Below are 26,362 nucleotides of genomic sequence, written 5' to 3'. Positions count from 1 at the left end.
AAAAAAAAAAACTTTTTGATGTGTCCTCTGCTATTTTCTTCTATGTCGAGTATCTAAGGCATAAAGTTATTGGTTGACTTCAGAGAGGAGTATCCAGAGCACAGTCCTTCCATCCTTTCAGATGCATGGCTTGCTGTTCAGGGACCTCGAACGTTGTATTTGGGGTCAACGTGGGAATGGAAATCGAGGAATTATTCCAGACACGTCCCAGAAGAAGAAGCTTCTAAAGCTCTTGAAGAGTTACTGCCAAAGGCATCTGCTGTATATCCAGCAATAAAAGATTGGACCATAACAGGAGCATGTGCAGGGCTAAGGGCAATGCCACCGCTCACTGCAGAAGGATCACTTCCACTCTTGGGTTGTGTAGATGAATTCATTGGCGGCCCGAGAGAGTGTAAATACTGGCTATTTACAGGGCTTGGTTCCAGAGGTTTGTTCTACCATGCTTGGCTTGGAAAATTAATTGCACGCTCTGTTCTTTCATGTAATGAAGACTTGATCCCTTCTGAATTAACGTCATGGAAGCATCGAGTGAAACAATAGGAGAAGAGATTGTCAAATGTCCTTGTTATTATTTTCTTAAATAATATTAGACAGAATGGGCTTAAATGGAGCGACATGGACAATGAGGATTCAAATAGCCGACCCCAAACCTGCTTGGGCTTGAGCGTTGTATTAGTTCTTAATGGACGTGCTTAATGGAGCGACATGGATAGTAAGAAATCATATAGTTGACCCGAACTCACTTGGAATTGAGGTGTAGTAGTTGCTGTTGTGGCTAGCGGCCTCTCCAACAAGCTCACTTCCTTTCTAGCAGGCAATGATAGTCTTGCTCTATTGTAACAACAAAACTTTTGATGTAAATGTGTATTATTGTAATGGTAGGTTGTTGGGTGGCTAGGAGAATAGAGAAAACTAATTACTTTATATGTTTTGTATGGTGCAAAAGCATATCTGGTTTTGTTTCTGGTTTTGTAATCCTTTTTAGCCACATCTAACTTGCTTGGAATTGAGGCGTAGTACTTGTTGTATGATGCAAAAGCACAAAAGATGTAGCTAAAGCTCAGAACTTTTAACAATGATGTAATTTAGTATTAATGTGTTAATTAGAAGGCATTTTAGCAAGTAAAAGCAGAAGTTTTTATTTTTATTTTTGAAGATCAGCTGTACATTAGTCATATATAAGAGAGAATGTTTTGATCTTTACATGTCAACTATGAGTGCTTCACTCTAAATAAAGTTTGATACTAACTAGGAATAATAGAGTTTAAACACAAGCTTGTGAATTGAAAACAAATGGATGTCTATTATTTCTTAGAAAGCCTTGGAACCAAAATTAATTGCTTTTATTAAATTGCTTCAAATAATTTGGGATCAAGGTGGAGTTGATTGGTTAATTAATTTTTTTCTCTTTTTTTGGCGAAGATAAAAGAGTTCAACACTTGAAAACCCCGAAGCAAAGCCCGTATTCTTCCTAAAGCCTCTATTCTTAGCATGATGGATATTGAATAAAGGGACGATCGAGGGAGTACTGATTTGAGAGAAGCATAAAGGAAAACCGTCCAAAGGATATTAAAAGAGATGGTTACGAGACAACGAGGCCAAAAATTGCAGACTTCTTTAATTTTATTTACAAGATTTATTTATAATATTCTTCATCTTTATTTTGTTCTACTTTCTTTATTTTTTAAAAGAAATTCTTTCCTATCACTTCTCTTTGCTGTATTTCCTTGTTTGTTTAGTTAAAAAAAGCAAAACTATGCATGACAACATGCACATTGAAGCTATGAATAGTATTATTATAAGTAGGTTATTTCTATATTAATATTCACAATAACCTTACAAACTACATTATTACAATAGTATCTTCAATCCTACTACTTATACCTAACTACATATTTTTTATTGCTTTTTTCATGTATTCCTACTCCCTTTATCTCCTTCAACTCTCATTTATTGATTTTCAGCCCCCAAAAAAAAAAAACAAGCAACATTGCTATAGAGGAACTCAATTTGCAACAAAAAGTAAATCAAAAAATTGTGGAGAACAAAGAGATTTGATCTAACCAAATAAAATAACATACATTGTATAGATAGGATAAATAACAATAAAGATAAAAAATAACTACTACTTACAAAAAAATTTTATTTTCTTTTTTTCTTCTATAGATAACTATTAATACTCAAGAATTTTTTTAATGCACAGCTAGCCCTTGTTCTTCAACAAAACAATATCCTCATCCAACATAATGCCAGCTGAAAAATGTCCTTCCTTATATGGGAAAAAATGAAAATTGATTTGATTTGCAGCTTCTTTAGACAGTGTAGTGTTGTTGGATTGTTTCAATATCTAGTCCCTTTAGCTTGACCACTGATTCAACATGTCCCTTTAGAGTGTGTAGCTCTCTCAACCTGCAATAACATAGTTCTTTTAAGTATAGGTTTGTGTCACTCAAAACAATTTATCATAGTAATTTAACATCTATTGGTCCTTGGAGCGACAGTCAAGTTGTCTCTGTATATGTCATTGGTTCGAGCCGTGGAATCAACCACTGATGCTTGCATTAGGCTGCCTACATCACACCCTCTTGGGGTGCGGCTCTTCCTTGGATGCTGCGTGATGCAGAATGCTTTGTGTACCAGACTGCCATTTTTAATATAACATCTATGATATTGTTCATATACCTTGCAACCTCAGCACGACGTTTAGCCTGCTCAGCAATCTCGGACAATTCCCTGTAGTTCTTGTCATTGAATAGGCCAGTGTTTTCTGGTGTCTGCAGACCGTGAAGTGTACGTTGAGCTAAAGCCCATTGTGCTTCCCTTTCACCCCTTCCATAGTCCTTCTTGGTTGTGAAAGCAGTCTAATATATTCAAGAAATGATATTACTAATTAGTCAAGAATAGAATTCAATGGAAATGTTCATGTTATGGCAATTTTTGTTGCTTCTTTTACCTTGTTCTGGATCATTGAATCCCATGCCCTTCCACTTAAAGCGAAACGGATGATGAATTTAAGAATATCAAGAGGGATATAGGTAATAATAGTGTAGATCCAGATAACTGCTGCCCATCCCCAACCAACTCCCTTGATCCTGGCAAATTCCCAGTTTGCATATACAGCGAGCACGGTAGCAACCTGGAAAAAAATGGGAGAAAATTATGAATTTCAGGTAGCCACATATTGAAAACCAACAACAACAAACCCAGTGTAATCCCATAATGTGGAGTCGGGGGGGAGTACGCAGACCTTACCCCTACCTTCGAGAAGGTAGAGAGGCTGTTTCCGATAGAACAACACATTGAAAACCAAGTCAAGTAATTCATTTTTCAAGATCCTTACCAATTGGGCGGCAAAGAAAGCACCAACAAGCATAAGGCCAGGGCGTTCGACGAATGACCAGCTTCTTGATCTGGTCACAAAGATGAGAGCTTGACTGATAATGCTCACTTGAAGGTATAGAGCAGCTGTAAGCTCAGTTGGAGAGTTTCTGATTGATCTAACATGGAAGTTTTCCTGCACATATATAATAAAGTTTGTTAGTTTAGTTCATGTTTTGTTTTCAACTTTTGTTTTAAGTTTAGAATAACATACGGAGAAGAAGTCAGTGTCAGCTGCAAGGTAGAAGAACACAACAGTCATGATGGCTTGGTAGGTTCCGAGGACAACACCAGTGGCAAAGATTTCTTTGAGTTTCCACGAATCGGGCAATGGAGATGGCTTCACTCTGTCCTTAGAGATGGTCATGATAGTTCCATCATTGAGTATGGCAATGATAAGGACCATGAATGGCGAGAAGTCGAACTTCCAGATAAGGGCAATGAGCATGAATCCCATAACGACACGGATTGTGATTGAAACTGCATAGATGGTGTAGTTCTTCATCCTCTGGAAGATGGCTCTGCTCGTCAACACAGCACTCACGATAACACTAAGACCTGGTTCAGTCAAGACGATATCAGATGCGCTCCTGGCAGCGTCTGTTGCATCATCCACAGCAATACCAATGTCTGCCTTCTTTAGTGCTGGTGCATCGTTCACTCCATCTCCTGTCATACCGCAGATATGGTTTCTTTCTTGGAGCTTCTTCACAATCTCATATTTATGCTCTACACAAAATCAAACCTTTTTATGTTAGTTCTTTTGCCTAAACTTTTCTATATTGTAGTTCAATGATAGTACTACTAATATTTACCTGGGAAGACTCCGGCAAAACCATCTGCCTTTTCAATGAGCTCATCGACAGGAATTGAAGCAATGGCTGCATCCTTGTGCTCTCCAAGAAGAGCTGAAGAAGGATACATGTTGGTTCCCATGCCAAGCCTACGGGCAGTTTCCTTACCGATGGCAAGCTGGTCGCCAGTGATCATCTTAACATTAACACCAAGATCAAGAGCTTTGCGGATTGTTTCAGCACTGTCATGCCTTGGAGGATCAAAAAGGGGCAGAAGGCCAACGAATTCCCAAGGTGAACCATCGCTTTCCTTGCTCTTCTCTGGTACAGTCTGCATAAATATCATGTATTCATGCTTAGTTAACGACGATCAATAATATGGTGCACTTATCCAAACAGAGTTATCTAACAGTATGTTAGTTTACCTGTCTTGCCACAGCCAAGGAACGAAGACCACGGTTGGCATAGCCGTCGATGATATCTAAGGACTTCTTCCTGACATCTCCTTTGAGCTCACAAAGTTCAATAATCTGGCAAAGGGTAACGACAGATGAGATGCCGAACACTGAAAATACATGAAGTGAAGGCAAATATAGAAACACTATCGTACTTGCTCAGGAGCTCCTTTGCTAGCCCTGTGCCAGTTTCCTTTGTCATCAATATATGTAATTGCTGTGCGCTTTTCAACCGGATTGAAAGGTAAGAAATGAACCTCTTGGATGCCTGCTCTTGCCTGGAAAGTTACAAGAAGCATATAGTGTCATTTTACAATTTCTTGGAATAGTGAAAAAACTACCGATATCAACTAATGATAAAACACATTACCTCCTTGGGATCGCCCAACATGTTAACGATGCAAGCATCGATAGCATCCTGGTTTTCAACCCTAGAAGCCCTAGCAGCAAGTAACATAACGGTATCCTTGTCCGCATCTTTAGGGAAAACCTACAACCATTGATAACGTTTTCGCCTTCATATTTCCTCAAATATAACTATAATAATCACGAAAAAAGGTACAGCGTTGTCCTGATTACAAACCTCAATCAAATTTTTGTCAACGGTGAGCTTGTTGAGGGTGAGGGTACCGGTCTTGTCACTGCAAAGAACATCCATACCAGCCATTTCCTCAATAGCAGTCATCCTCTTTGTAATGGCACCTTGTTGTGCAAGCCTATGAGATCCAATAGCCATTGTCACAGACAAGACTGTTGGCATGGCAATTGGGATACCTCCGATAAGCAACACAAGCAAGTTGTCAATTCCATCTCTATATTTACGCCTCTGAATCGGGTACATAACCACAATCTCAATCACCATTCCCACAGCAATAGAGCAGATACAGAAGTTTCCGATGGCAGTCAACACCTGATCATCACAATCCAGCCAAAGTTCAGAATCCCAAATCACAATCTTTTTCTCAAGAATTAAGTGAATCTTTAACTTCAGATCACAAACCATTAGTTATTTTATTTTACCTTTTGGAAATGACCAACTTGGTTTGTGCTATCTACAAGATGAGCAGCCTTTCCAAAGAAGGTGTGAACACCAGTAGCGATGACTACTGCCTCGATTTCTCCTTGCTTGACAGTGGAACCAGAGAAAACCTCAGCACCAGGGAACTTTGTCACTGGTAAGGACTCACCAGTGAGTGCAGCCTGGTCAATCTTGAGGGGATCACCCTCAAGAAGACGAGCATCGGCTGGGACAATATCTCCCAACTTGATACTAATAAGATCACCTGGTACCAAGATTGAGGCATCCTCCTCTGACCATTTTCCATCTCTCAAAATCTGGAATTCAGCCACATTTTTTCAAAGATTATAATCAATAACATTATAACACATTGAGAAATCAATCGAGGAGTAAACTAGAGGCGGACAAAATATAGGTTCAATGAGTTCAACCAGTAGCGGAGCCAAGATTTTATTAAGGGATGTCAAAATTTAAAGAAGTAAATACACGAAGAAGTCAGAGATTACAAGAAATAATAATTTTACATATCTAAATAGTGTATTTTTCCGGGAAAAGGCCTTGGAACTAAGTAGATCAACTGCTGAGTTCAACTGAACCAACGTTTTTCACACGGAGCATAAATATATATATGTGAAATCATTAAAACATTGAAACATATTAAATTTTTGAAGCCATTATTTCAAAAAAAAACGACAGGTTTTGTAATAAGAATGTAAAAGTTGAACCTATGAAATTTAAATCCTGCATCCGCTTCTCGATAATGAATTGTAGGGTACCTTAGTTTTGGGAGCAAGATTAGCCATAAGGGCAGCTGCAGCATTTCCTGCATTATTTTCTTCAATAAAACTGATAGTAGAGTTGATTACGAGCAATACAGTGATACCAACGAAATCTGGCCAATCCGGTGGCTTGCCCTGCATTTGTTTCAAGATTTCTCCATTATTAATTATGCACTAATTAATCTTCTTAATATAAAAACTAAGTATATAAGTCAATATTGTAATTACTCCTCCATTGGCCAAAACAATGGCCATAATAGCAGCTGATTCCATAACCCATGAGAGAGGATTCCACATAAACCCCAAGAACTTGAGAAGTTTGTTCTCCTACAATTAAAAAAAAGAACATAGATTATTAATGCTAATATTAATTAAAATTAGAATATGAAGATTGTTAATGAATAAAAAAAGACTACCTTTTTCTCTTCAAGTTTGTTGGGGCCAAAAATTTGGAGCCTTGTTTTGCCCTCTTCAGATGATAATCCTTGTTTGCTACATTTTAGCTGCTGAAACACTTCCTCCACCGGAATGTTTTCCTGCACACATTCATTCAATATATCATTTTCAACTGCTTAATTAGAAATAACTAACCTGTTATCACATATTAAAACTACACTAATGGTGTAAAAAAATCTTCGAACTGTCATTATAAGTGTTTTGCGACGTATAATATATGTTCTACGTGACATGCCCCCTAATGCATGTTGCCCGCGATGTATAATATATGGTCTACGTGACACGCCCCCTAATACATGGTGTCCGCTACGTATAATATTTGGTCTACGTGACATGCCCCCTATTGCATGATGTCCGTGACGTATAATATACGGCCTGCGCGACATGCCCCTTAATGCATGATGTCCGCAACGTATAATATATGCATGGTGTACTATTTCTATAGGTAAGTGCTTGTGCATGTAAAATATGTGGTCTACGTGACATGCATGTCATTAGAGCCAGTTTAACTAAATATATTGCTTTTGACTCGAACTATGTAAATATTTATGCAAAAAAAAGTAGAATATATACATATACGATCAAATTTATTTTAAACTCACTAACTCTAGAAACTGAATTAGCTTTTGCCCCTAATGCAAACTATTTCTAGTAAAAAAAAAAGTCAAGAAAATGAAAAATATACAAGGGAAAAAAAGAGATGAGGAGATGAGATGTAACTTACAAGGTCAACTTGCTCATTTTTAATATCTTCTAATGATAAATTAGACGTCATGATGATAATTTAATAAGAGGAACCAAGAGAAGGAAAATTACTATTTTTTTCAACACATGAGAAAACAAGAAAACATGTAAGTTTTCTTGTAAAGAAAAATAAATGGAGAGAGACTTATTTGCAGAATTGCTCTGCCTCTCTCCTTATTTTTTGTTGTTTATTTTACTTTTTCACTTTTCTTGGAATCTCCAAATACACAAAACGCCTGTTTCTACTCCCTCTTTCAATCCCCTTAAATATTTATAAGGCTCGGGTGTTGAAAGAGAGAGAATTATTAATGTTTGCTCATTTCAAACCTCTACCATTCATTTATATACAACCATATAATTTTGGTAAAATGTCTATAAAAAAGGAGACACCATTCAATTATTCTTTGAATGACTGAGTTCCTTTTTCCCCTTAAAAATTGGATCACCTTACAACTATCTCTTTTTTTGTACTATTTTCTTGGAAAGATTTTGACTCAATTTATTCCACTACAAATAACTAATATACTACTTTATATTTTATTTTTGGTTTGTTATTGATATTTAGCTAGAAGAAAGGGAAAATACTTGTTTTAATTTGGATTGAGTTCATATACAACAACAATGTAAAGAACTTTTCACACCATCAGCTAATTCTTTTAGATGGCATGGTAAAAGAATCTTTTACACTATCAGTATATAACAATATCTTGACGTTCTTGCGCACTGGCCCCGTTTGGCCATGAGTTTTGCCAAAACAAATTTGGAATTTATTTTCAAAACTCATGTTTGGCCATATTTTGGCCAAATCCCAAATCTCAAATCTCAAATCTCAAATCCCAAAATCAGCTATTGAGCTGATTTTGGGCTAAAATCCCAAAACTTGGGAATTATATACATATTTTTCCAAATAAAGTTGAAAAATATGTTTTGAAAACGTATGTCCAAACACATTTTCATCTTCAAACCAAACTTCACCCAAATCAGATTTTTTAAAATAAATTTGGGATCTATGGCCAAACGCTAGCTTGGCTATATCTTTACCATTTGTATTTTGAAAAGTAGGAAAACTTCTTCCAAATCCCTTTGTATTACAATACTATAAATTGTAACTATAAAGTACTTAAAGTAACAATGAAATACAATATAGGAGTATTACAATATTAACATACAATTAAACAAGAGAAATGCATACCTTCCTTTTCAGAGTTAGAGGGTCAAAATGACTAATTTTTGTCAATCTAGACAGAGAATTTTTTAGGTATTTTGATATAAAATTTGCACATTTAGAAAGTANTATATATATATATATATATATATATATATATATATATATATATATATATATATATATATATATATATATTGTCTAGCAAATAAATTAGTTTCAGCTGACCGACCAATTTTGTATTTGCCATCAAACAACAACGTGGAAATGATACCAAGTAGCCACTTTTAAGCATGTTGTTTAAAATATATCGTGTCCTAAAGTTTAAAAAAATTGTGTCTTGAAGTTCGAATCTTATGTCCTGATTTTCAAATTAATAGTTCAGAAATTCAGGATATTTAGTCTTGAATTTCAAATTAGCAGTTCAAAATTTCAGGACACTAAGGGCGTGTTTGGTATAACGGAAAATGTCTTCCGTGGAAAATGTTTTCTTGGAAAACAAGTAGTAATCTTATTCATTTTTCGGTGTTTGGTACGCAAATTAAGAAAAATGACTTCTCAAGAGTATTCATAAATAATTTAGATATGATAAACATGAAGCCATAAACTTTCAAACCAACAACCTTCCGAACCCACAAATTTCATAAACCTTTGAAACCGCGGAATTTTGAACCCGTAAACTTCCAAACACATAAACCTCTGAACTCATAACTTTGGAACTTGTAAAATTTTGAACCTTTAAATCGATAAATAAAAAAACTGAAACTGAAAATAAATTTAAAAAATATTTTTCCCGGGGGGAGGGAGGGGGTGGGGGCAGGAAAATACAAAAAAATAAAAATTTGAAATTACAAAAAAAAAAATTGTGCGGGGTGGTGGTGGGTGGGGGGAGGGGGGCAGGTGAAGGGGGATGGGGATGGGGGTGGATGGTGCAGGAAAAACGAAAAAACAAAAATTTGAAATTGCAAAAAAAAAAAATATTTTGTGGGGGTGGGGTGGGGTGGGGTGGGGTGTAACAGAAAAACTGAAATTTGAAAAAAGAAAAAAAGCATTTTTTGAAGAGAGGGGGTGGGGGTGGGGGTGGGTTGGTGACGGTGGGTAAGATTGAGAAGGAGTTTTGGAAAATGTTTTTCATAAGGAAAATATTTTCCTCCTAAAATGAGTTCATAAGGAAAATGTTTTCCAAAACATTTAAGCCAACCAAACATGGGAAAACTGTAAAATATTTTTCGAAAAATATTTTTTTTCGTACCAAACACTCCCTAAGTGCTGAATTTTCAAATTCAAGATACTTAGTCCAAAAGTTTGAGTGAATTAACTAATCTTTAAATACATTATAAATTATGGATATCTTTTAAATAGTTAGCTTAAAAGTGGCTATTGCTGCACTTCGCCCGACTTCACATTCCCAACCCACATTAGACGGCCCAAGCGCCAAGCCCTTATCATTCCTCTCTCGGACTTTTACTGGAAAATTTTCAACTATTTTATACAATTGTTGCGTCAGTTGAGAGCAATTCAAAGGATCGAAGACAATGGCTTTTCAGATTGCGAGAAGACTCCTACGTAGCCGCGCTAGTTCGTCGATTAGGTATTTGGATCGGAGCTTCAGTTCGGAGTCCAATTCGAATTTGATCCGCGCTACTCTTTTCCCCGGCGATGGTATTGGCCCTGAGATCGCCGACTCCGTCAGACAGGTCCGGTTCAAACTTGTTCTCATATATTTTGATTTCCAATTGATTTGATAAATATCAACCTATTTGGATCTGGTTTACAACCTGCTTTTTGACATGTAATATTCAGACTTATTGAGAAGAATAGACCAAAAATTGAACATATTTGGATGTGGTTTGTAACTTGCTTCTTAGGCTCTTTATTGCTTCATTAAATGTATGGAGGAATAAGTAAATTATTAATATGTACAGATTTTCAAGACTGCTGAGGTACCAATTGAATGGGAAGAACACTATGTAGGGAAGGAGATAGACCCTAGAACCAATAGTTTTCTGACATGGGAGAGTCTTGAATCAGTGAGAAGAAATAAGGTTGGTTTGAAAGGGCCAATGGCTACACCTATCGGGAAAGGTCATCGTTCCTTGAACCTTACATTGAGGAAGGAGTTAAATCTGTATGCCAATGTTAGACCTTGCTACAGCCTACCTGGATACAAGACTCGCTATGATGATGTCAATCTCATCACTATCAGGGAAAACACTGAAGGAGAGTACAGTGGTCTGGAACATCAAGTAAGTCGTCTCTTTCTATAATTATTTAAATATAGAAAAATAGCTTAGATCTTCAAATTCATTCGCATTTGGTATCAGGTCGTAAGGGGTGTGGTTGAAAGTCTCAAGATCATCACTCGTCAAGCAAGCTTAAGGGTTGCAGAGTACGCGTTTCACTATGCCAAGGCTCATGGAAGAGAGAGAGTGTCTGCAATTCACAAAGCTAACATCATGCAAAAGACTGATGGTCTTTTCCTTAAGTGTTGCCGAGAGGTAGCAGAGAAGTACCCTGAGATAAAGTATGAGGAAGTTGTCATTGACAATTGTTGTATGATGGTAAGACCAATCACTTCATTGCCATTCTAGTCTTTATATCTTATTCAAATGCCTAGAATAAGTTTTACAGAATATTGTCAGACAAATGACGCCTCATTTTAAAGTGTCCATTACTATCTGGAATCTTTTTGTGCATGACCTACTTCCCTTTTAATTTTTACAGCTTGTGAAAAATCCAACACTTTTTGATGTTTTGGTGATGCCTAACCTTTACGGTGACATTATCAGCGACCTTTGTGCTGGTCTGATTGGTGGTTTGGGCTTAACTCCAAGGTATGTGCTTTTTGGCCTTTGAAGATGTCTAATGTCCCATGTGAGTTCATTTTGTTCGTTTTGCCTGAAGATGATTTCTCTCGCAGTTGCAATATTGGTGAGGGAGGGATTGCTCTTGCCGAGGCTGTGCATGGTTCAGCACCTGATATTGCTGGAAAGGTATGTATTCAAGTAGGATTTGTTAAGACTATGTCTTTTCCTTTTTGCATGTTGGATCCTTATTTTTCCCCTTAACATTGAGCGTGAACAGTGAATACAACTGGGAAATATACTCAGGTCTTGGCAGTATTAGTTGAAGTGAATGCTTCATCGCGTAAAGCAGAAATTGAAAGCGTGTGAAGCAAGGGGTCATTTGCTTCTCATATGTATAGTGAAGCTAGTTCAAAGAAGTGTTTGTTTCAGACAACAAAGCTCAAAGCGATCTGAACAAGAGGCAATCTCTTCTTTGAACTTGTCTTTAAAAGATGAACAAAGTAATTAAAAGACCAAAAGGAGGATAAAAGTAGAGCCTTCCACCCTCTTAAGTTCCGGGAATTCTCTACTTATATGTTCTCTGACTTGTGTTTTACCCTCTAATTCTTTGTTTATAACTGATTGTTAGGAGAATAAAATGATACTTGTGAGAACATACGGGAGAAAAATCTATTTTATGAACAATGATACATGAGCCCTATATATGATACATATTCTACTCTTACTACATATGAGACTAGGACATATATACTCCTACTACATATGGGACTAGGATTATTTACACAACTATCTAACACTCCTCAAGCCGGTGCATAAAAATCATATGTACCGAGCTTGTTACATATGTTACTAATACGAGGACTAGTGAGGGACTTGGTGAAAATAACTGCAAGCTGATAATTCGACTTCACTACAAGTCATGCCAGACTCCTAAATAATTGTGTTGAACTTACAAAACCAGACTCGGGAGACTACTCTAGACCATAAAGTGACCGGCGCAAGTGACATACAAGGCCACTAGACCATAAAGTGACTGGTGCAAGTAACATACAAGGCCACTAGACTCCCCATTGAGCAACAAAACCAGGTGGTTGCTGATAAATAGAAATTGAACGAAAAGTCGCCGAAAAATTTGAAAATATTGAGACTAAGCCGAATTCCACACCACAAAATAGGTTCTAAAACACCACTAGAAAATAGATTTTTTTCTGGAAATCACTGTTCACGCCGGAAAAGTGCATTGTTTATGCCGGGAAAAAAATAAAAGTTGTCAGAATTGATGTAATTTATATGGCTAGGCTCGGGATCACTGGACGAGTAAGTTGTCCTGAAGAAGTTTTGTCAAAAAGTGGTCGTAATGGCTCACACGCGCCGGAAAAGTTACTGTAGCTTGCCGGAAAATTCCAAAGTTCTCGGATTATGTAGGAAATTGTACCGGTGGACGCGGAATCACCTACGAAGTCACTTAGCCGTATACTATTCAAAGGGAAAGGCGTCGGTACGGAGTCATGTCAGCTGTGGGTATAGACTACGAAACAACTGTCTTAAAGAAATTTTTGAAAATTCTAGCTGGAAAGTGTTCCACGCGCCGGTGGGTATGCGCTCGCCAGAACCCTAGTTCTGGCAGCTCGTGGAGGCGCGTGAGGGACTTTCTACAGGAGCGATTATCTGGGGTTTTGTCACATGACTTTTCCGAACAAGATGGTAGTGATTGTTTTCTCACAACACTTATCGATGAGGAGATAACGCAAATCAATCTTGAGTCGTCAACCGGAAAGACGCACGGTGATTGACTTTTTCGTTGGGACTGGGATTTCTGGGGTTTGGTCGCACAAGAGTTTCGGATCTGATGGTGATACTGGTGTATGCATAGTATCACTGTAGCAGCGATGAACCCTGGGAACAAGACGAAGTTGCCGGAAAATTGCACGGCGACGAGATCTTTCTTTTTGGATGTCGCTAGAATGACGCACAACGATAATTTTCTCACTGAAGCTCTAATACCATGTGAGAACGCACGGGAGAAAAATTTATTTTATTAACAATGATACAATGAGCCCTATATATAATATATAATAACATGTTCTACTCCTACTACATATGAGACTAGGACATATCTACTCCTACTACATATGGGACTAGGATTATTTACACAACTATCTAACGATACTTGCAGATAAAGCTAACTACTACTGTTCTTAAAGCAATTAAATATGAAAGTTAACGTTGCAAATTGATCTTTCCTATGGCTGATTATTTGAAACCAAGAAATCAATTTTTCTATTAAAGTTATGTTGGGCTAGTGAAAGTTACATAGTACTCCCACCGTCCCAATTTATCTAGCGATGTTTGACTCGACACGGAGTTTAAGAAAGAAAATAAGACTTTTGAAACTTGTGGTTTAAAACAAACCATAGATATTTGTGTGGATGTAAATCAATTCATTAAGAATAAAGTAGGGATTTTAAAGATAAGCTATTTCTAAATAAGGAAAAGTGATATTCTTTTTGGGACTGGCTAAATAGGATATAGTGCCCCGTAGACGGAGGGAATACAATGGTATTTCAGTTGTTGGGATGAATTTGAAGAGGAACTTTGGCATAACTGGTAAAATTGTTGCCATGTGACCAGGAGGTCACGGTTCGAACTGTGGAACAGTCTCTTGCAGAAATGCAGGCTGCATACAATAGATCTTTGTGGTCCGGCCCTTCCCTGGACCTCGCGCATAGCGGGAGCTTAGTGCACCGAGTTGTCCTTTTTTTGTTGGGACGAATTTGTCATTTTCGTATATTGGATGTTGAAAGTGATGGTGTTACTTGGAATTCTGAAATTGTATGTACTGAATTTCCATTTATTAAAGTTATGTTTGGCTTGTGAAAGTTGCTCGCCATCCCAATTTATCTGGCGGTGTTTGACTCAAAAAAGAGTTTAAGAAAGAAAAAGACTTTTGAAATTTGTGGTCTAAACAAATCATAGATATGGCCCTAAATCAATTCATTAAGGGTATAGTAGGAATTTTAAAGATAAATTATTTCTAAATAAGGAAAAGTGATAGTGTTCTTTTTGGGACGGGCTAGAAAGGACATAGTGCCACGTAGACAGAGGGAGTAATATTTTATTTCAGTTGTTGGGATGAATTTGTCGCTTTCGTATATTGGATGTTGAAAGTGGTGTTACTTGGAATTTTGACATTGTATGTACTGAATTGCCATTTATATTTTAATAAGTTCTGGGCTTATATATAATAAGTGTAGTGCTTCATTTCTTGCTTATAGCCCGGGAGACTTTTTGCTTTTTTTCGCTTTTCGCTTTTAAGCACAGTGCACCAGGAATTGAGGGTCCTATATCTAGGTCCTATATCTAAGATGCCATACAATATAAATTGGACTATAAGAATGCAACCATTATGTGCTTGACACTCCTTAGTCCTTGCACTGTATGGTATGCTGCTAGAGATTCCTCTGCCAAATAGCTGTTGCTTGGAAGATTTTAGATGCCGAGTTTTGTTCTTTAAATGTATTTCACTATTTGCTTTGTCTGTTATGAGTTGGCATGCCATGCTTATCTTTTCATATTGAATGCGCTGCATTGACTAGACAACCGAACTTTTCTTTGTGCAGAACTTGGCAAATCCAACTGCTTTGCTTTTGAGTGCTGTAACCATGCTACGGCATTTGGAGCTTCATGATAAAGCTGATCGTATCCAAGGTGCTGTCCTAAACACAATTGCGGAGGGGAAGTACCGAACAGGTGATCTTGGTGGTACTTCATCAACTACTGACTTCACAAATGCCATCTGTGACCATCTTTAAACATGCTCGTCCATATGTACATTCAACTTTTGCAATGGTTTGACATAATTTATGTTTGTTTCAAATATGCAATTGAAATAATTTATATTTGCTTCTGGTGATCCAAACAACACTACCTTGGGTTTCTCAGAGATCTGCTTATTAGGACTGGAATTCATTTTCAAAGGATATATTTCAAAGAATAGCATCCACCACCTGTAATTGGTGACTCATTAATTTGCAGGGAATAAGAGTTTAATCCTGTAATGCTTCTTGCTGTTCAATTCATAATTTCTAAGTTTAGTTTTCTTCAGTATCTGTAGGAAAATGGCAGAGATCTGTTTGGTTTGGTTTTTAGTGTTGATGTTTCATTCAACGCTATTCATGATTTTCTGCCGACTGTCAACCATGCTTCCTTTTGTGAAGTTAGTTTAAACATGTCAACTTCAGGCGCAGTTCACAGGAGAGATACTGCGATTTTAATACCAATGTCAGGCAACTGATTGCAGATTGATTGATAGTCTTTGGTGTCTAAATCTCTGTCCATATGGTCTCACACAATACTTCTTGGTTAGTATAGGTCTGATTTATCACTTCTGTATGGAAATTAGATTACACAGCTGAACATCCAATTAATAACACCGGAAATGCGATTATAGTTCTGTAAGGTCATTTCATCACATACAAGGTGAGTAGCTAAAGGACAGGTCTTTTAGGGTCATGTTTCTGATTATTTAAACTTCCTTTCCTTCGTTCTGGAATAGTTTTCCAGTATTTGCAAAAGTTGAATAACTCTTCTGTTTAACGTTAGATTGCAATAGAGCTTTTGTAAAGATAACAAAGTTAATTTTTTTTCAAATTTTGAACCATATAGGTCGAACTCAATTTTTTCCTAAATATATTGCATAATTTTTTTTTGGACATGGAATTCGAAGCGCTAGTCCAAGCTGGCCCAAATATCATTATACAAAAAACACCGACAATGAAAATGCAAGCAGATTGCATTGTTAAGAACTGATAAAGACCATAAGAACAGAAGATTGCAAATAAGTTCATGCCTAACTTGAAGGAGGTGCAAGCAAAAACAGCACCAGCACCAAACTAAAAGTTCTCAAACTGCAAGTACAACAGGCGTATATCCATGTTCAAACTGACGACTGTAGAAATTAAGCTGATAAACTTAAATATCAATTGTATAATTCTGGATAGAAATGCATAGATGTAGACTACAGTAGAATACCCCTTAGACCACAAGATCAAGAAATTCACATTCGAAAAGAATCTCCAAATACCTAATACAATGACAATTGTTGACACAACTGCCCAGTAATACTTTAACGGCCTATTCAGTACGGACGAAGATGTTCTACAAGAACAATATTTTAACATATGGTAATCATATGTCTGACAACATTTTCTAGTATTAATGGCTGACAACTATATCAACTGTCGAAGACAGGACTAAAATAATTTAAAAGAAATTTTCTAAAGTCTTCCAATAAAATAAACCCTAACCTTCCAAAAGAAAAAAGTGCAGACATACAAGACTAATTTCACATTTGTGATCATTACTATGAGTTCCATGCACAAGTTAAAATGCTAGAGATTGATCAACAAAGCATAGTAAATCCAAAAATATTCATTTAATACATAACTCTGCGGAAAATTAAGCTCCAATACTTCTACCAAAACATCAGTAGAAAACTCTACATGATTTCATTTCGGAATAAGCTCCTAGTAAACAAAAATCAAAAATAACAGAACCCCGGAAAGTTTTCCATAAAATGTTGAACAAAACTCGAGCCCTCCACCTTAAAATCCTAACTTGGTACGCCTCCAGTGCCTGCGCTTGGCATTGTACCTGAAAAAACACAACCAAAACATTTTAGCACAATCAATGAAAGATAGAATACAAAAAGGGCTAATAGCACTTTTGGTTCCTAGATGGTAAGTTATAACTTTAATCCTTGTAATATCTGACTAAACAGATTTAACCTTCAATGAACTGAAATCTGAGCTTTTGATCCTTTTGCTTGTGAATATTCACGGTTAACTAGAATTATTAACCGTTCTGCCATTTAATTACTCATGTGTTACATTTAGTTTACTGTTATTCCATATTTAAGGGTTTTAAAAATACTCTAACTACAGATGACAAGGGTAAATATATTACAAGCAAAAGACCAAAAATGGAGAAGCAATGAAAGAATGTGCAAATCCATTCATGTTCGACAAATAATGGCCAATTACTACCTGAGTAATTTATGCAATTACAGGAAATATGAGGGTCTATAAGCAGCTGTTGACATCTTATGAAGTTAATTAATTGAACCTATTTATACAGCATGATAATCATTTAAAACAGGCATAGTGTATGGGGAGACTCAAACTTACCGAATTCAGACATGCTTCCTAACTTTTAGTCCTCGTGATATCCAACTAAATGCTTCAATTGATTGAAATGAGTGATTTTAATCCTTTTTTCCAGCTGCTTTTAATCCTTTAGCTTGTAAATATTTACATATGCATTAGGATTTTTAGCCATACCACCATTTAGTTACTCATGTGTTCAGGATAATGAAGTTCTAAAAAATAGTCTAACTACGACATGTTTCCCCACACATAAAGAGACCAGAAACACACATTTTTAACTAATTGAAAGTTAACTGTGCACAAGAAACAGTACGCACTGACTGAACACTCCAATTAATTGAAATGTGCTCTTTTGATCCTTTAGGTTGTGAAATATTCACAAATGCAGTAGGATTTTTAACCGTTCTACCGCTTAGTTACTCCTGTATTAGGATAACATAATTCTAAGAATAGTCTAACCATAACATGTTTCCCACACATAAGGGACCTGAAACACACATCTTAACTAATTGAACATTAACCGTGCACAAAAGCAGAATTTACCGACAGACCAAGAAATGGATTATTATTATTATACCACAAAAAGAAACAAGTAGATTATATTGTGAAAATTCACAAATGCATTAGGATTTTTCATGTAATAGGATAATATAGTTATAAAAATAATCAAACTTTAACATGTTTCCTACACATAAAGCAATAAGAAATACACATTTTAAAGAGTAATTGAAAGTTAAATGTGCAAGGAAAAAGCAAAATTTACCGACGGACCACAAAAAAATACTTTATATAAAACAAGACAATGAATTTGTAAGATTATTAGGGTAAATCAATATACCTGATGGTGTTATCGGTCCTCATTCGGATCCAATAAGGAATAGGCCTGTTCTGCCTCTGCTTCTTCGCCAGCTTCTTCTTGATCATGAATGTCTTGTGTGACGGCTGCTCAAAATAAAATAAACAAAATCGATAACTTAAACGGAGTTTTCGAGCTACTACAATTGTACTGGAACTTATGGAACAGGATCTCACCATTTTCACGGTTGGGGATTCCTCCTCGGAGCTGCTGCTGCTGAAGCTGAAAGACGGACGACCGTATGAGGATTTGGGGAAAAACCCTAGTTTGTGGTTATTTATAGTGCCTTGCTCGGAGATGTTTTGGGCCAGAAATCTGTGAGCCCAATAAATAAATGAATGCGTTTTGGGCCAGAAATCTGTAAGCCCAATAATGATGTTTTAGGCCAGCTTCAGCCACTTAAATTAAAAAAAAAAGAATTACAAGAAAATACACGTGACTAAGAAAAGTAAACAGTATAATTTACATATAATTCAGTCATTATGTAGGCAAATATAAGTAATATCACATATTAATGGGACAAGTCACTGTATATTTCTTGAATATTGGCGGCAAGAACAAGGATTATCAGATTTAGTAGTGGCAAAATGGTTAAAACAAAACAGTTATTCAGCCATATTATCCATTAAAAAATAGATCGGATAATGAACTTTTAAAAAATGGGACAAGGATGGATAAAAACCATATTATCCACTTAGAAAATGTATAACTAATGGGTTTAACTTTTACGTTTGTAAAGCAGCAAATTAGGGGTTCCTCAAGTTTAGGAGACTAGGAATTCTCCCAAAAGTGATCATATTTAAGAAGCCATGGATAATATGAATATCCATATTATCCGACGATTAACTATTTTTTATCCGTATTAAATATGTGTCGGGTCGGATAATTTATCCGTTTTTTGTATTTTTTTTATTTGTCCATATCCGACTCGACCAGCCCATTTGACACCCCTAATCAGACCACTACATCGTTTAACTCACTAACCAATGTTGAAAATGTATAGGGTCAAATTTGACCGTCAGCGTCTCTACGCCAGTGGGTACGCCCAGTGAGTGTACGCCGACTAACGTAGTGGGTACAACTCGGACGTGGGGACAAAAGCGACATCGTCTAGGACTCAGTGTCTTCACTAGGAAGACGTTACCTATTTTTGTAACTTTTTGATTATTTCGAGGAAGGTCTCATATTATATAAGGGAGACCTTCACATTGTAAATGGGGGATTCTGGAATAATACAACTCTCTCATTTTCTGACTTTCTCTCTCTATCTCTGCCTCAAACGAACATATTCTCTTGAGTACATAGTATCACTTTGCAATACTAGATCTACAACAATAACATCATCTTTACATCTCTAGGTCTATTATATTTGATTACGATTTACCCTTTTCTTACTTTTGATTGTTTTCTAGCTTACAAAGTATATTGTTAGCTTTTGAGCCAAACAATTTGGCGCTGTATGTGGGGAATTCGAGAATCAAAACCATAGTATCCACCTAGAGATCAACCAACGACCACTCTCTACACCACACAAAAACAGAGGATGGCCGAAAATAACACAAGATCAAAAGCTATATTGGGTGTCACTACCAATCTCCTTGGCCCTCTCAACGAGGCCAGTGACGATGGTACCCTGAATGCAACCCCTAGCATCAGACCCGGTGCAGATATCTCACCTTCCCCATCCGAAGATCTGACGATCTTGCACGAAAAAGGAGCTTCCACATCTGCGGCTACGGAAGCACCCTCAGCGGTCAAGAAGCTACTGGAAAGATGGCTAACAAGCACTCTAAGTGGCTTGGTTGAGAGGTCACCACAAAGTAACATCAGGAATACACCAATGGTAGATACCACTGCTGTCGTGGGTGAACCGGAAGTTGCACTAGCAAATAACGAACCCGTCGAGACACAGACCAACGATGGCACGCTAACAGCCATCCTAAAGAAGATGGAAGAAATGGAAAATAAAAACAAAGCGCTCCGCGATCAGATGAAGGAACATCAGGAGAGGGTCGACAAGATCCCCGGTGCTCCTAAGTTGCTACCAAAACGCGATGTGGGAAGGTTCGTTGAACAACCATACACTGAATAAGCTGCCCCTCACTCCACCCCAAAAACCTTCAAGATGCCACCCTACTTGAGGGTATATGACGGAACCACAGATCCCGAGGATCATCTGATCCACTACGTCACCGCTGTGAAGGGCAACGACCTATCAAAAGAATAGGTACCGTCGGTACTGCTGAAGAAGTTTGGCGAGACGTTGACAGGAGGGGCTTTAACATGGTACTCTCAGCTACCGGCCAAGGCAATATCAACGTTCGAGGAAATGGCGGATAAGTTTGTCACAGCCCACGCAGGCGCGAAGAAAGCGGAGGCCAGGGTCAACGACATCTTCGCTGTCAGGCAAACCACAGGAGAGGGACTCAGGGACTTCCTAGCAAGGTTTAACAGGGTAAGGATGAGTCTACCAAACGTATCGGAAGGTATGGCAGTCGTCGCTTTCCAAAACGGGCTAAGCAGGGATGGTTCGAGGGCAACCAAGAAGTTGCTGAGCCGCCTCATGAAATATCCCCCTACCACATGGGAGGAAATCCACAACGCCTATTGCGCCGAGGTACGAGCGGACGGGCATGATCCTAATGGGCCGACCCAACGGCTAACATCGATACACTCAGAAACGAGGAGAGATCGACAAAACGAGGGACGACGAGAACAACTCCCCCGCTCCAATAGAGATCGACATCAGCCATACACCAGATCCTCCCATCCGCCACCAAGGCATACAGACGCGCTATAGCGACACGTCGCCCCACTCCGAAACGAAAGAGGTACGCCCCCTTTATTATCCGCCCATAACTTTTGTGTGTCTCCTTCAGAAATAGTATACGCACTGGAGAAGCTGGGCACCAAAGTGCAGTGGCCGCAGAAGATGAAATCAGACCCCGCCACAAGGAAATCAAACGTCCTATGTGAGTTCCATCAAGAACGGGGGCACAAAACCGAAGACTGCATAGGCCTACGGCAAGAGGTGGTCAGGATGCTGAACTAGGGATACGTGAGGGAAATACTCAGTGACAAAGGGAAAATCAACTTTGCACGCGAACGGGAACAACCCCACGGGCCGCCAAAGCCGCCCTCCCCAGCACGCACGATAAACATGATCGTCGGAGGCGGCGACAACTTGGCGATCAATCACGTCAAGTTCACCACCACGCACAAACTAAAGCGGACCGTCGCCCATGAACGGTATGACGACTTCGAAGATAGTATCACCTTCGATAAGCCTGATGCCGACGTTTTGTCTTTCCCTCATTACGATGCTTTAGTTATCACTTTACGTATCGCTGATACAGATGTTAAAAGAATCATGATTGACGACGGAAGTGGCGTCTGTATTATCCACCTGAGGGTCCTCGTACAAATGGGACTCGAAGATAGGGTAATACCGCGCTGCATAACACTAACCGGTTTTAACAATGCAGTGGAACGGACGTCCAGAGAAATAGCACTGCCATCTTAGCGGGAGGAGTCACGCTGGAAACAATTTTCCACGTGATGAACCAAGAAACGGCGTACAACGTCATCATAGGACGCCCGTGGATACACGCCATGCGAGCGGTCCCTTCAAGCCTTTACCAAGTGATCAAATCCCCTACCCCATGGGGAGTATTCAGTATTCGAGGCGAGCCACGCACCGCACAAGAATGCTACAAAATAGCCCAAGACTGCGCCCACACCCAACAGCTAAAGGGGGCGAGCGCGGAGGCATAGCAATTAGCCATGTCGGGGACTAAGGTCAACCCGACAACGGACGCCATCAAAGACCCCGACGTCGTGGAGGCTTGTAAAGCGACGGTCGAAGATCTCGACCCAGTCCAGTTGGACGAAACCAATCTTACGAAGAAAACCTATATCGGTCACGGCCTTGCCAACCCAAGTAAGTATCGTGAATTCTTAACTAACCATGCAGATTTGTTCGCCTTTTCCCCATAGAGATATGCCGGGAATCCCGCGAGACATCGCCACCCACAAGCTGAATGTCGATCCACTACATCTGCCCGTGCGACAGGTGAGGAGAAAATTCAACACCACTATCAACGAAGCGGTCAGTGAGGAAGTAGATAAGTTACTGGCCAACGGCTCCATCAGAGAATCAAAGTACCCCCAGTGGGTCGCCAATGTCGTCATGGTCAAAAAGAAAAATGGGAAGTGGAGAATGTGTGTGGATTTCACTGATCTGAACAAAGCATGCCCAAAGGATTCATTCCCACTACCCCACATCGACCGACTGATCGATGCCATTGCAGGACACGAACTACTAAGCTTCCTAGACGCCTACTCCGGCTACAATCAAATCATGATGGCCGAGGAGGACCAAGAGAAGACAACTTTCATCACCCACCAAGGGACTTACTGCTACAAGGTAATGCCCTTCGGGCTCAAAAATGCAGGGGCTACGTACTAGAGACTGGTCACCAAAATGTTCAAAGAGCAGCTCGGTAAGACTAAGGAAGTCTATATCGACGACATGCTGGTAAAGTCGACAAGAAAAGAGGACCACATCGACCATCTGAAAGAAGCCTTCGAGATATTGAGAAGGTACGGGATGAAACTGAACCCCGAGAAATGCGCCTTCGGCGTGCCTCAGGAAAATTCTTAGGGTTTCTCGTATCACAATGAGGTATCGAAGTCAACCCAGATCAGATCAAGGCGATAGACACAATACCCGAGATACTGAACAGCAAAAAGCAGGTGCAAAAGCTGACGGGGCGAATAGCCGCCTTGTCTAGGTTCATCTCACGATCTTCCGACAGATGCCATAAGTTTTTCAATGTGCCGAGAAAGGACAATGGGTTACAGTGGAATAAGGAATGCGTCGAGGCCTTAAGAAAATTGAAAGCGTACCTGTCTTCGCCGCCACTGCTGGCCAAAGCAAATCCAAGCAAGCCCCTGCTAGTATATTTGGCCGTATCCGAGGTCGCCGTCAGCGCAGTCCTAGTTTGTGAAAACGAAGGTACGCAATCTCCTATTTACTATATTAGCAAAACCTTAGTGGACGCCGAAACACGGTATCCACACCTTGAAAAATTAGCTTTGGCAGTGGTCGTAGCTTCACGAAAGCTACGACCCTATTTCCAATGCCACCCCATAAAAGTAGTGACGACCTTCCCCTTAAGAAGTATCTTACACAAGCCTGAGTTATCAAGCAAACTCGCCAGATGGGCCATAGAGCTCAGTGAGCACGATATCTCATACCATCCAAGAAACGCCATCAAGTCGCAAGTACTTGCCGACTTCAGCGCAGAGATACTACCAGAGGCGGAATTAGAGGCACGTCGTGCCCCCTCCAACGCCGACCTGTGGACTCTTTACACTGATGGCGCCGCTAACGCCTCGGGATCAGGACTGGGACTCGTTCTCGAGGTCCCACGGGCGAAATAATTCGCCAGTCCATACGATGCCCCGAGATGACTAACAACGAAGCCGAGTACGAGGCTGTTATTGCAGGTTTGAAACTAGCCATCAAGTATGGAGCTCGACGACTCGTTCTCCATTGCGACTCGCAACTCGTGGTGAACCAGGTCACCGGGACTAACCAAATCAAGGAGCAGAGGTTGCAAAAATACCAGTCAGAAATCCACAGGTTAATGACCGAGTTTGACGAGTGCCGCTTCGAACAAGTTTCTATAGCACGGAACGTTGAAGCAGACGGCCTAGCAAAATCGGCCGCAGCCACTAAAAACTTCAACAAAGAAAGCGTGGTCACCCTCCTCCATTCAACCATTGATCACACTGAGGTACTCTCTTTAAATTTGACTTGGGACTGGCGCAACCAATTTGTATCCTATCTGCAGGATGGAACAATCCCACTCGACAAAAAAGAAGCCAAGAAGCTCCGCGTACAGGCCGCCCGGTATTGCCTGATAAACCACGAGCTCTAAAAAAGGACGTTTGGCGGACCCCTAGCCAAATGTCTAGGGCCGCAACAAACGCGGCCAATGCTCGAAGAGGTACACGAAGGTCATTGCGGCGCCCACAGAGGTAACCGCGCCCTCGTGCGCTGCATAATACGGGCCGACTATTATTGGCCAACTATGAAAAAAGACGCAGCAGAATATGTTCGCCGATGCGAACAGTGCCAAAAGTATGCCCCCATGATACACCAACCAGGAGAACCACTCCACTCAGTCACTTCCCCATGGACCTTCATCAAATGGGGAATGGATATAGTCGGTCCCCTACCAGCGGGACTAGGAAAGGTACGATATCTATTAGTTTTAACTGACTATTTTCCAAGTGGGTGGAAGTAGGAGCGTATGCCCAAATACGCGAACAAGAAGTCATCGCCTTCATATGGAAGAATATCATCTGCCGTTTCGGCATCCCCAAGGAAATCATCTGCGATAACGGACGGCAGTTCATCGGCCAAAAGACAACAGGATTCTTCGACAAATGGCGTATCAAGCGAATACTCTCCACACCATATCACCCCGCCGCCAACGGCCAAGCAGAGTCTTCCAATAAAACAATACTGAACATACTGAAGAAGAAGCTCGAGGAAGCCAAAGGGCTATGGCCCGAGCTACTACCGGAAGTGTTATGGGCACACCGAACCACGCCAAAATCCTCCACAGGAGAAACGCCGTACTCACTGGTCTACGGAACCGACGCGGTCATACCAGTCGAAGTCGGCGAACCAATCTTAAGGTATTCACATACCAGCGGAGCAGAGAACGACATAAACTGATTTCAAGACCTCGATGAGGCCGAGGAAAGAAGAGAAATGGCCCACATAAGAATGGTGGCTCAGAAACAACAAGTCGAAAGATACTGCAACAAGAGAGCCAAAATAAGACCACTCAAAGTAGGGGACTACGTCCTCAAAGCCAAAACATTGGCATCAAAAGACCCAAGCGAAGGAAAACTGGGCACCAACTGGGACGGACCCTACAAAATCACAGCGGCAGCAAGTAATGGAGCATTTCAATTAGAAACAATGGAAGGAAAAACGCTCCAAAACAATTGGAACGTCGCCCACCTCAAGTATTTCCATTTCTGAAAGGCGTCTCCCGAGTCGCACTCTTTTTCCCTTACCCGGGTTTTGTCCCAATTGGGTTTTCTCGGGGAGGTTTTTAACGAGGCGACAGAGGGGACACCTGGAGATACTTGCGAAACAAGTTTATCATACCAGCCACTCCATACGTCCTCCCGACTGGCATGACAAAGGGACTGGACTAGCGTGATCTCCAATGTATGAAAGGCTACGACCATCTCCAATGTATGAAAGGCTACGGCCATCTCCAATGTATGAACGGCTACGGCCATCTCCAATGCATGAACGGCCACGGCCATCTCCAATGTATGAAAGGCTACGACCATCTCCAATGTATGAACGGCTATGTCCATCTCCAATGTATGAAAGGCCACGGCCATCTCCAATGTATGAAAGGCCACGACCATCTCCAACGTATGAAAGGCCACGGACATCTCCAATGTATGAACGGCTACGGCCATCTCCAATGTATGAACGACTACGGCCATCTCCAATGTATAAATGGCTACGGCCATCTCAACGTGTAAAAGGCTACGGCCATCTCCAACAACATTATGGCTAAGGCCATCGACGTCGATAAGTCGACCCAGCTCGACTACGACGGCAAGTAACCCGACGACAGTCGAAGTTACGTACATGGCTAAGGCCATCAACGATATTATGGCTAAGGCCATCGACGCCGATAA

The 26,362-nt window shown here is 39.8% G+C and overlaps 4 protein-coding genes across 5 annotated transcripts in view; 2 read left to right on the top strand and 2 right to left on the bottom strand.

Moving 5' to 3' along the window:
• The window catches only part of LOC109234473, a 5,558-nt gene extending 4,567 nt beyond the window's left edge, over positions 1-991 (top strand). For both annotated transcript variants that reach the window (XM_019400486.1, XM_019400485.1), the window contains exon 9: positions 84-991. In XM_019400486.1, coding sequence (XP_019256031.1) covers positions 84-543 — 460 coding nt within the window. In that variant the 3' untranslated portion in view covers positions 544-991. The remainder of the gene's footprint in view (positions 1-83) is intronic.
• Positions 2,000-7,930, bottom strand: LOC109234472 (ATPase 9, plasma membrane-type). The gene is made up of 15 exons (XM_019400484.1): positions 7,608-7,930; positions 6,844-6,963; positions 6,656-6,754; positions 6,425-6,562; positions 5,651-5,965; positions 5,214-5,540; positions 5,001-5,120; positions 4,786-4,908; positions 4,601-4,705; positions 4,197-4,506; positions 3,596-4,110; positions 3,344-3,517; positions 2,957-3,139; positions 2,686-2,864; positions 2,000-2,412 (listed from the first exon to the last, which is right to left on the bottom strand). Exons 1-15 carry the CDS (start codon positions 7,656-7,658, stop codon positions 2,316-2,318), a joined length of 2,856 nt encoding a protein of 951 aa, XP_019256029.1. The 5' UTR covers positions 7,659-7,930; the 3' UTR covers positions 2,000-2,315.
• On the top strand, positions 10,227-15,674 carry LOC109234471 (3-isopropylmalate dehydrogenase, chloroplastic). Its single transcript, XM_019400483.1, has 6 exons — positions 10,227-10,489; positions 10,718-11,038; positions 11,117-11,353; positions 11,517-11,626; positions 11,713-11,785; positions 15,220-15,674. The coding sequence occupies exons 1-6, from the start codon at positions 10,328-10,330 to the stop codon at positions 15,409-15,411; spliced, it is 1,095 nt and encodes a 364-aa protein (XP_019256028.1). The 5' UTR covers positions 10,227-10,327; the 3' UTR covers positions 15,412-15,674.
• LOC109234470 (60S ribosomal protein L39-3) lies at positions 16,942-18,899 on the bottom strand. The gene is made up of 3 exons (XM_019400482.1): positions 18,796-18,899; positions 18,602-18,705; positions 16,942-17,251 (listed from the first exon to the last, which is right to left on the bottom strand). Exons 1-3 carry the CDS (start codon positions 18,796-18,798, stop codon positions 17,203-17,205), a joined length of 156 nt encoding a protein of 51 aa, XP_019256027.1. The 5' UTR covers positions 18,799-18,899; the 3' UTR covers positions 16,942-17,202.

The sequence above is a fragment of the Nicotiana attenuata genome, chromosome 11, assembly GCF_001879085.1.
Source record: "Nicotiana attenuata strain UT chromosome 11, NIATTr2, whole genome shotgun sequence".
NCBI classification, from domain to species: domain Eukaryota; kingdom Viridiplantae; phylum Streptophyta; class Magnoliopsida; order Solanales; family Solanaceae; genus Nicotiana; species Nicotiana attenuata.
This window is presented reverse-complemented; position numbering and strand designations above follow the sequence as displayed.